Genomic DNA, 12,126 nt, shown 5'->3' with positions numbered 1-12,126 from the left:
TTAAACCAGAAGAAACTGGATTACTGGTCAATTTGAATCCTACCTTCTCACCTTTCAACATCCCACCCACAGCCAGAATAGGATGGGGGACTGAGAGAGAAATGAGGTTAGAAAAAATAAAGAACACACCACATTTATTGTGTATCTCAGTTTGTTGTATGTCAAATTTGAATTTGCTACACACACATACCCATTCCTTTAATATTTTTTTTCTTTATGACTACTTCCCTATTTTCTTCCTCTGTACCTCTCAGACTTGTTTCCCTCTTTGTTTATACTTAGACTTTAGGCCTATAGGTAATTCTGGTATACCATTCGAAATTGTTTAATACTGATGGAAGAACCTGTAAGTGAATGGTTTGCTGCTATAAATATACTAAAAATTCAATCACAAAAGTTTTATTTTTCATTATAGTTATATTGAGCTAATGTTTTCCTCAACATATTTTATAAAATGTTAGTATGATGATATAGATATTTTATAAAATGTTAGTATGATGATATAGATCTGGAAATTTTCACACACAAGCCTCAAAACAAAGCTCCCTTGAAGGGAAATTCATCAGCTGAACATTTCCTTATCTGTGAGTTTAACAGACATACTCCCAGGAATATTTTGAAAGTCACTGGGATCAATTTTCTTTCCTGTGAAAGATTAGAAAAAGAGCCCAGAAAAACATTTAAGAATTATTTAATAATTGCAAAGATAAGCAAAATACCTAGCATGCTTGTATCACTCTAATTCAGTTATAGATGAAAATAGAGATATGAGCTATTTCCAATTAATTGCTATTAAAATAGTCATATTTTGGTAATCCTCTTATAATTCCAGGTCAGAAATATTATATATCAACAACCTAAAATTATTTACTAACAGGGAGTATCATTATTATTTTCTCTTGTATTATGAAGCTGGTTGTCTATATATAGATACAATCTGAAGAAAAATTACATACATTTTATCCTGATATTTACCCTCTAAGCCTCTCGTCCTTCATTTATAAAATGAAGAATATAACAGTACCTATCTAACAGATATAACAGTAACAAATGAATTAATGCATGCAAAGCACTTGACACAGTGCCTGGTATATAGAAAGTGTCCACAACATAGTAGTCATTATTATTTTTATTATGCTGATTTAGGTTTCATATTTCTAAAGTATAACAAGCAAAGCATGCTATTGGTAATACCTCTAGAGAATGGAGGACTTCTGTCAAGAAACAGCACTATAATTTGATTTTGAGACACTGAAATTCAAAGTAGTTCATTAGAAAACATTTGTATAAGTTAATAAAGTGGCAGAAGTTACAAAGAAATGGTTACATATTCAAAATACCGTTGCAAAAAAAATTTTGTAAAGCATTAGTATCTCAGTTTTACATCAACTTCTTACCTGTAACAGGTATAGCTGCATGCACTAGTTTAATACGTTTCACTTTCCCATCGGCTATAAAACAAAACAAATCACAGAGGCCACAGTGAGATTCAAAAACACAATGTGAAATTTTTTTTTTTTTTTTTTAGACGGAGTCTGGCCCTGTCTCCCAGGCTGGAGAGCAATGGTGTGATCTTGGCTCACTGCAACCTCTGGCTTCTGGGTTCAAGTGATTCTCCTGCCTCAGCCTCCCAAGTAGCTGGGACTATAGGCACGCGCCACCACGCCCAGCTAAGTTTTGTATTTTTAGTAGAGACGGGGTTTCATCATTTTGGCCAGGATGGTTTTGATCTCTTAACCTCGTGATCCGCCTGCCTCGGCCTTCCAAAGTGCTGGGATTACAGGCGTGAGCCACCGTGCCCGGCCTGTGAAATTCTTAACCGTGAGACAGAGCATAAGAAATCAACAATTTCCCACTATTTTCAGTATAACTGTATTTTTACGATCCCTCCCCACACCATAAGAACATGGAAAAAAATGAGCATTTGAAAAATGATACACATGCTTTTTTTTCGTTAAAGTACTTTAGTGTTAAACTCTATTTATAGCATTAGAGCAAAAATTTTAAAATATTTTCCTCCATATCAAGCAGGTTCATTTGATCTCCTAACCTCTCTAATTTGTTCTCTTTCACTCAAGGAAGGAAAGAAAATGAAATCTAATGCATGTCTACCAAGCCACATATTGTGATAGATGCTTTCATACAATGCATCTATCTCATACTTCTATGAAGTTACTATGACTCCTTTTTTAAAAAACATACAAAGAAGTTGAGTCTCAGAAAAGTTAAGAACCTTGCCTAAATCACAAAGTTAGTAAGAGATTGAAAACTGTATCTGTCAGATTCCTAAATCAACATTTGTTCCATTCCAAGTCAAGTAGGCTGCTGGGGCAGGATTTAAAAGGAGCACAATCACTTGCACCAACATTCTTAAAACTGACCATGGTCACACTTAGTCCTCAGTGAGCGCCTTTGATAAGCTGATATTTCTAACCCCTAAATTACTTTCACTTATACTTTTTTGCCTATATATTTCTCTTCTCCCTTAATCTAATGCACCTTTAGAAACAAACACTAAGTTTTACATTTTTATAAATCTCATCTCCAGAGCCTAGCATGGGGTTTTGCTTCTTTGAATTTACTTCAAGCAACATAGAATATTCTAAAATATCATGAAGCACTGTAGTGCTCAGTTCAGCAAAATGAAATGCTTACTTTTGGACTGAGTTCCCTTAACATGTGTCAGTGGTATTTGAAGAACTAAAAAAATAGAATTTTAAAAATGTGAAATCATAAGCCCACAATCCCAAATTATCCTTTAAGGGGGATAAGGGTGTCTATAATACTCATAATTACCTGGCCAATTGTATGACAGTTCTTCAAATTCCTTATCAGAGAAATTCATTTCCATTTTCTCTAGAATGGTGTCAAGGTTATCAATATCAACCTTTCCCTCTTGGAAAAGAGAAAGAACTATGAAAAAGGTATCATGACTCTACAACACCAAAACAATGTCCATATATTATCAATACTATGTCCAAAATCTATCCAAGTGGCAATGAGGTTTAATATCAGAATTAGAAATAAAATGTATTTCATTAGGCTTATGTTAAAGAAAATCCTATTCAGCAAGATTTCTAAAAGGAAGCTGACTCCAAACGTCAGCTCAAGTGTTACCCTCCTCTATCAGGCAGTCCCTAACTATCCCATCTAAAGTAACCCCGCCATCTTCCACTCTTGATCATGTTACTTTCTTTTTCTTTCATAGCACTAATAATTGCTTTATAAAATAATTATCTCATTTTTATTTATTAATTTCTCCCTCACTTTAGTGGGAATATGAGTTTCACGAAGGCAGGAACATTGCCTGATTCACCACTGTATTTCCTACACCTATAATACTAGAGAAGTACCTAGAATATAAGAGCACAGTAAATGTTAATTAACTGAATGAATTATAGCATCGAAGGCAAGGAATCTAATATTAAAACATTAGACAAATAAATGTTGCCCAGACTATCTAAAAAGGTAGTCTCCATTGCTGATAAAATCCTGAAGTCTCTATTTCACATTTTTGTTGCATAGACACAGAGGTTGTTTTTTTCCTTGCCTATCAAGATTGGAACTTCTTTCCAAAATACGAAACAGATTATCATGTGATATTAACTGATAAATATGTAAAATAATAACAAACCAATTAATATATGGTGGCAAGACTGACACTCTAATGACTAGGAAATGGTATAAGAATCAAAGCAAAAGGATCACAGTTACTGCCTTTTCATCTTACTTTTTTTTTTTTTTCCCCCAGAGACGGAGTCTTGCTCCGTCACCCAGGCTGGAGTGCAGTAGGCGCGATCTTGGCTCATTGCAACCTCCGCCTCTCAGGTTCAAGCAAGTCTCTTACCTCGGCCTTCCAAATAGCTGGGATTACAGGTGCCTGCCACCAAGCCTGGCTAATTTTTGTATTTTAGTAGAGACGGGGTTTCACCATGTTGGCCAGGCTGGTTTCAAACTCCTGACCTCAAGTGATCCACCTGCCTAGGCCTCCCAAAGTGCTTGGATTACAGGTGTGAGCCACCGCGCCCGGCCTCTTCTTACTTTTAAGAGCCTCCATTACATCTATTTGCTTCATCTAACTTATTATTATTATATTTTTCTGCTGCAATAAAAGGCAAATATATAATGATTTATAAACACTGTGAAAGACTCCAACATTTCGTAAATAAATTTAGAAAGTTAAAATTTCTTTTAGAATTCTGCATGACAGTCTTTCCAAATGAAATGAAAGTAGGACATTTAGAATACTTTCCATTTGGTAATATGACAATTAATAACTCATATCCATTCTTAATCTTTCTCTACTCCTACCTACTCCTGCCATCCTATCCTAATTATTTAGGAGAAAATCATAGACATCATATCAAATCATCTGTAAATATTTCAATATGTATGAATAAAATATAAGAGCACTGTAAAAATATTACTAAATCATTATCATGCTAAAATTGTTAACAAGTATTCCTTAAATTATCAAGTATCTAGTTTGTGTTCATATTTCTCTGTCTTAATTTTATATGAGTTTGTTCAAATAATGATCCTAATAAAGTCTGTTATCTGTAATTGCAAATGCTATTACATCTTTTAGGTCTCTCTAAAAATTTTTTTTTAGCTTTTACACTGATATAAAGATGTTTGTTCAATTCATACAAATAATTTTTCAGATCTATACAGTAAGCCTGAGCTGAGGGGAAAAAGAAATCCTTACACTGATAGCAAAATACCTTTGCTATCATAAGTCATCTGCAATCACTTACTAGGGAAAAAATTCCATAATCACATATCATGCAAACACTTTTTTATGCTATTGGTATTCACTTTTCTAAACTGAGCAAAACAATGAAACCTTTTACTTTTTTATGGATTTCAATTTTCACATATATTAATTTTTCTTCCAACCTGGATCCAGCTCATTACCTACAGGAATGACATAAGGAGTGAGAAAAAGATCCTTGAATTTTCTCATTTTCCTCCTTTTTCCTTGAAGTAAACCAAGAATTCATTAAAAATTTTTATGCTGCATTTTCTTTTTCTTTATTTTTAAATTTTATTCCAACTTTTATTTCAGATACGGGGGTACATGTGCAGATTTGTTACATGGGAATATTGTATGATGCTGAGGTTTGGGGTATGGATCCCATCATTTAAATTTTTATAAATCAGAACCATAACAAAAGACTCAATGGAGTAAATAAACAAATAGGTATTCAAATGTCAGTAATTTAATAGGCCCTAATACAGCTTTAAGATAATTTCACTTTAACATGGAAGTGTTAGAACAGAAAAGAAGTTTCCCAAGAGGCACTCATTTTTAAAATAAATTGTGGCTTAAATTATTACTGTATAGGGGGAGGAGCCAAGATGGCCGAATAGGAACAGCTCCGGTCTACAGCTCCCAGCACGAGCGACGCAGAAGACGGGTGATTTCTGCATTTCCATCTGAGCTTTGAGGAGAGCAGTGGTTCTCCCAGCACGCAACTGGAGATCTGAGAACGGGCTGACTGCCTCCTCAAGTGGGTCCCTGACCCCTGACCCCCGAGCAGCCTAACTGGGAGGCACCCCCCAGCAGGGGCAGACTGATACCTCACACGGCCGGCCAGGTACTCCAACAGACCTGCAGCTGAGGGTCCTGTCTGTTAGAAGGAAAACTAACAGAAAGGACATCCACACCAAAAGCCCATCTGTACATCACCATCATCAAAGACCAAAAGTAGATAAAACCACAAAGATGGGGAAAAAACAGAGCAGAAAAACTGGAAACTCTAAAAAGCAGAGTACCTCTCCTTCTCCAAAGGAACACAGTTCCTCACCAGCAATGGAACAAAGCTGGATGGAGAATGACTTTGACGAGCTGAGAGAAGAAGGCTTCAGACGATCAAATTACTCCGAGCTACGGGAGGATATTCAAACCAAAGGCAAAGAAGTTGAAAACTTTGAAAAAAATTTAGAAGAATGAATAACCAATACAGAGAAGTGCTTAAAGGAGCTGATGGAGCTGAAAACCAAGGCTCGAGAACTACATGAAGAATGCAGAAGCCTCAGGAGCCGATGCGATCAAATGGAAGAAAGGGTATCAGCCCTGGAAGATGAAATGAATGAAATGAAGTGAGAAGGGAAGTTTAGAGAAAAAAGAATAAAAAGAAATGAGCAAAGCCTCCAAGAAATGTGGGACTATGTGAAAAGACCAAATCTACGTCTGATTGGTGTACCTGAAAGTGACGGGGAGAATGGAAACAAGTTGGAAAACACTCTGCAGGATATTATCCAGGAGAACTTCCCCAATCTAGCAAGGCAGGCCAACATTCAGATTCAGGAAATACAGAGAACACCACAAAGATACTCCTCGAGAAGAGCAACTCCAAGACACATAAATTGTCAGATTCACCAAAGTTGAAATGAAGGAAAAAATGTTAAGGGCAGCCAGAGAGAAAGGTCGGGTTACCATCAAAGGGAAGCCCACCAGACTAACAGCGGATCTCTCAGCAGAAACCCTACCAGCCAGAAGAGAGTGGGGGCCAATATTCAACATTCTTAAAGAAAAGAATTTTCAACCCAGAATTTCATATCCTGCCAAACTAAGCTTCATAAGTGAAGGAGAAATAAAATACTTTACAGACAAGCAAATGCTGAGAGATTTTGTCACCACCAGGCCTACCCTAAAAGATCTCCTGAAGGAAGTGCTAAACATGGAAAGGCACAACCGGTACCAGCCACTGCAAAATCATACCGAAATGTAAAGACCATCGAGACTAGGAAGAGACTGCATCAACTAATGAGCAAAATAACCAGCTAACATCATAATGACAGGATCAGATTCACACATAACAATATTAACTTTAAATGTAAATGGACTAAATGCTCCAATTAAAAGACACAGACTGGCAAACTGGATAAAGACTCAAGACCCATCAGTGTGCTGTATTCAGGAAACCCATCTCACGGGCAGAGACACACATAGGCTCAAAATAAAAGGATGGAGGAAGATCTACCAAGCAAATGGAAAACAAAAAAAGGCAGGGGTTGCAATCCTAGTCTCTGATAAAACAGACTTTAAACCAACAAAGATCAAAAGAGACAAAGAAGGCCATTACATAATGGTAAAGGGATTAATTCAACAAGAAGAGCTAACTATCCTAAATATATATGCACCCAATACAGGAGCACCCAGATTCATAAAGCAAGTCCTGATTGACCTACAAAGAGACTTAGACTCCCACACATTAATAATGGGAGACTTTAACACCCCACTGTCAACATTAGACAGATCAACGAAACAGAAAATCAACAAGGATACCCAGGAATTGAACTCAGCTCTGCACCAAGCAGACCTAATAGACATCTACAGAACTCTCCACCCCAAATCAACAGAATATACATTTTTTTCAGCACCACACCACACCTATTCCAAAATTGACCATATACTTGGAAGTAAAGCTCTCCTTAATAAATGTAAAAGAACAGAAATTATAACAAACTGTCTCTCAGATCACAGTGCAATCAAGCTAGAACTCAGGATTAAGAATCTCACTCAAAACCGCTCAACTACATGGAAACTGAACAACCTGCTCCTGAATGACTACTGGGTACATAACGAAATGAAGGCAGAAATAAAGATGTTCTTTGAAACCAACGAGAACCAAGACACAACATACCAGAATCTCTAGGATGCATTCAAAGCAGTGTGTAGAGGGAAATTTATAGCACTAAATGCCCACAAGAGAAAGCAGGAAAGATCCAAAATTGACACCCTAACATCACAATTAAAAGAACTAGAAAAGCAAGAGCAAACACATTCAAAAGCTAGCAGAAGGCAAGAAATAACTAAAATCAGAGCAGAACTGAAGGAAATAGAGACACAAAAAACCCTTCAAAAAATAAATGAATCCAGGAGCTGGTTTTTTGAAAGGAGCAGCAAAATTGATAGACTGCTAGCAAGATTAATAAAGAAAAAAAGAGAGAAGAATCAAATAGATGCAATAAAAAATGATAAAGGGGATATCACCACCGATCCCACAGAAATACAAACCACCATCAGAGAATATTACAAACACCTCTACGCAAATAAACTAGAAAATCTAGAAGAAATGGATAAATTCCTCAACACATACACCCTCCCAAGACTAAACCAGGAAGAAGTTGAATCTCTGAATAGACCAATAACAGGAGCTGAAATTGTGGCAATAATCAATAGCTTACCAACCAAAAAAAGTCCAGGACCAGATGGGTTCACAGCCGAATTCTACCAGAGGTACAAGGAGGAGCTGGTACCATTCCTTCTGAAACTATTCCAATCAATAGAAAAAGAGGGAATCCTCCCTAACTCATTTTATGAGGCCAGCATCATCCTGATACCAAAGCCTGGCAGAGACACAACAAAAAAAGAGAATTTTAGACCAATATCCTTGATGAACATTGATGCAAAAATCCTCAATAAAATACTGGCAAACAGAATCCAGCAGCACATCAAAAAGCTTATCCACCATGATCAAGTGGGCTTCATCCCTGGGATGCAAGGCTGGTTTCAATATATGCAAATCAATAAATGTAATCCAGCATATAAACAGAACCAAAGTCAAAAACCACATGATTATCTCAATAGATGCAGAAAAGGCCTTTGACAAAATTCAACAACCCTTCATGCTAAAAACTCTCAATAAATTAGGTATTGATGGGTCGTATCTCAAAATAATAAGAGGTATTTATGACAAACCCACAGCCAATATCATACTGAATGGGCAAAAACTGGAAGCATTCCCTTTGAAAACTGGCACAAGACAGGGATGCCCTCTCTCACCACTCCTATTCAACATAGTGTTGGAAGTTCTGGCCAGGGCAATTAGGCAAGAGAAGGAAATAAAGGGTATTCAATTAGGAAAAGAGGAAGTCAAATTGTCCCTGTTTGCAGATGACATGATAGTATATCTAGAAAACCCCATTGTCTCAGCCCAAAATCTCCTTAAGCTGATAAGCAACTTCAGCAAAGTCTCAGGATACAAAATCAATGTACAAAAATCACAAGCATTCTTATACACCAATAACAGACAAACAGAGAGCCAAATCATGAGTGAACTCCCATTCACAATTGCTTCAAAGAGAATAAAATACCTAGGAATCCAACTTACAAGGGATGTGAAGGACCTCTTCAAGGAGAACTACAAACCACTGCTCAAGGAAATAAAAGAGGATACAAACAAATGGAAGAACATTCCATGCTCATGGGTAGGAAGAATCAATATCATGAAAATGGCCATCCTTCCCAAGGTAATTTACAGATTCAATGCCATCCCCATCAAGTTACCAATGACTTTCTTCACAGAATTGGAAAAAACTACTTTAAAGTTCATATGGAACCAAAAAAGAGCCCGCATCGCCAAGTCAATCCTAAGCCAAAAGAACAAAGCTGGAGGCATCACGCTACCTGACTTCAAACTATACTACAAGGCTACAGTAACCAAAACAGCATGGTACTGGTACCAAAACAGAGATATAGATCAATGGAACAGAACAGAGCCGTCAGAAATAATGCCACATATCTACAACTACCTGATCTTTGACAAACCTGAGAAAAACAAGAAATGGGGAAAGGATTCCCTATTTAATAAATGGTGCTGGGAAAACTGGCTAGCCATATGTAGAAAGCTGAAACTGGATCCCTTCCTTACACCTTATACAAAAATCAATTCAAGATGGATTAAAGACTTAAATGTTAGACCTAAAACGATAAAAACCCTAGAAGAAAACCTAGGCAATACCATTCAGAACATAGGCATGGGCAAGGACTTCATGTCTAAAACACCAAAAGCAACGGCAACAAAAGCCAAAATTGACAAATGGGATCTAATTAAACTCAAGAGCTTCTGCACAGCAAAGGAAACTACCATCAGAGTGAACAGGCAGCCTACAAAATGGGAGAAAATTTTCGCAACCTACTCATCTGACAAAGGGCTAATATCCAGAATCTACAATGAACTCCAACAAATTTACAAGAAAAAAACAAACAACCCCGTGAAAAAGTGGGCGAAGGACATGAACAGACACTTCTCAAAAGAAGACATTTATGCAGCCAAAAAACACAGGAAAAAATGCTCACCATCACTGGCCATCAGAGAAATGCAAATCAAAACCACAATGACATACCATCTCACACCAGTTAGAATGGCAATCATTAAAAAGTCAGGAAACAACAGGTGCTGGAGAGGATGTGGAGAAATAGGAACACTTTTACACTGTTGGTGGGACTGTAAACTAGTTCAACCCTTGTGGAAGTCAGTGTGGCGATTCCTCGGGGATCTAGAACTAGAAATTCCATTTGACCCAGCCATCCCATTACTGGGTATATACCCAAAGGACTATAAATCATGCTGCTATAAAGACACATGCACACGTATGTTTATTGCGGCATTATTCACAATAGCAAAGACTTGGAACCAACCCAAATGTCCAACAATGATAGACTGGATTAAGAAAATGTGGCAGATATACACCATGGAATACTATGCAGCCATAAAAAATGATGAGTTCACATCCTTTGTAGGGACATGGATGAAATTGGAACTCATCATTCTCAGTAAACTATCGCAAGAACAAAAAACCAAACACCGCATATTCTCACTCATAGGTGGGAATTGAACAATGAGAACACATGGACACAGGAAGGGGAACATCACACTTCGGGGACTGTTGTGGGGTGGGGGGAGGGGGGAGAAAAAATAAACAAACAAATAAATAAATAAATAAATAAATTATTACTGTATAGATTATATCAGGCAAAGGCAGAAAGAATTTTTCCTCCTTTCATGAAGCACTGCAAATCATCTACCATCTTGATCAACTGTGTTTATTGAAAGTTTTCTTAACATTAGACATTTTTATGGGAGTAAAATAATTAGCAAATAATCATTTAATTTCTTCTCTCCTCCTAGTCTAGCCACATAAACCAGCCGTAAAGGATGATACAGATTTCAGCTCTAATTTGTAAAATATTCCAAGAGCTGCCACACTCCCCAAAACTAGAGAAAACTGCCACCCACAAATAAACTATCAAGGTAAATGTAAATACAGTGTGGCTCTAATTTTCTTTCATACAATCCCAGACAACCCCAAATAACTATAAATGCCTTATTTTAAAAAAAAGTAATTTTAAAACCTTCAAAAGTACTTAAAATATTTAAATGTAGAGCTCTCAAATTTCCTTCAATCAGGCCAGAAATCATCACAAAAATGATGATCACAGTTATAAATGGAATGAGTGAAATGTTCAAGTTTAGGACAACCAAAAAGCCCTATGTAACTTTTTAAATATAATCATTTACTCAAATATACTGTAAATGGGAATGGTGATAACACAGGGAGCATAGCTTGCAGGTGAAGTTTCTAGAAATTCATGAAAACAATGCCATTCCATATTACAGATACAAAAGGAAAAACAGTTCTAATAGAGTTAAGAGTACTCTGGTCATCTTTGTTCATTTAGTCATGCAAAGTGTTAACTATTTTCATTTCCCATGACACAAGATAGTCCATAGGAGGAGCTAGTGGATATTGTCCATTATGAAGGGATGATGGAAACTGGACCAAGGCTTAACAGCAGAAAGACCACGTGGAGCTTCCAGAACCGTGTGGCTACTTGAGATGCCACTCAGGTCCCTTTTAATTTATAGGTCCTGACTCTATCTCATTTTTCTCTGCACTTTTTTTTTGTTGAAAACACTATGTTGTTAGCTCCTTAGAGTTTCCCATAACCTGGATTTTGATTATTACACCCCCATGGTGTGGTTTAACATATTCCTCTGTGCTCTATTTTTTTCTGTGAATCGATGGGAAGATATAGAGGCTTGACCAGATACAGGGTTGATTGTCTGGAAAAAAATACCTCATAGCTGGTATTTTGTATTTTCATCAGAAAACAATGTCTAGTTTTCTTTATTTTTGGGTGATAGTAGTGATCACTGATAATTATAGACTAGACCCATTAAATTATTAGGTGTTGCAAAATCCCCATATTCAATTTCAATCATTCCTTTTTTTGTTAAGCTGCAATACATTTATAAGATAAACTTCCTCTTCGGTTATTTGGTTACTATACATTACAGTTTGTATAGAAAGTGCTCATTTCCCTCTATTCAC

General features: G+C 36.7%; 1 protein-coding gene across 1 annotated transcript in view; it reads right to left on the bottom strand.

The window, feature by feature from the left end:
* Positions 1-12,126, bottom strand: part of LOC129017919 (EF-hand calcium-binding domain-containing protein 3) — a 535,384-nt gene that overhangs the window by 276,159 nt on the left and 247,099 nt on the right. The window contains exons 45-46 of the mRNA XM_054458898.1: positions 2,797-2,895; positions 1,398-1,451 (exon numbers count right to left, since the gene is read on the bottom strand). Of these exons, the coding sequence (XP_054314873.1) occupies positions 1,398-1,451; positions 2,797-2,895 (153 nt within the window). The remainder of the gene's footprint in view (positions 1-1,397; positions 1,452-2,796; positions 2,896-12,126) is intronic.

Source organism: Pongo pygmaeus, chromosome 19 (assembly GCF_028885625.2).
Source record: "Pongo pygmaeus isolate AG05252 chromosome 19, NHGRI_mPonPyg2-v2.0_pri, whole genome shotgun sequence".
In the NCBI taxonomy this organism is placed as follows: Eukaryota; Metazoa; Chordata; class Mammalia; order Primates; family Hominidae; genus Pongo; species Pongo pygmaeus.
Note: the sequence above shows the minus strand (reverse complement) of the source record. Positions and strands in the feature narration are given on the sequence as shown.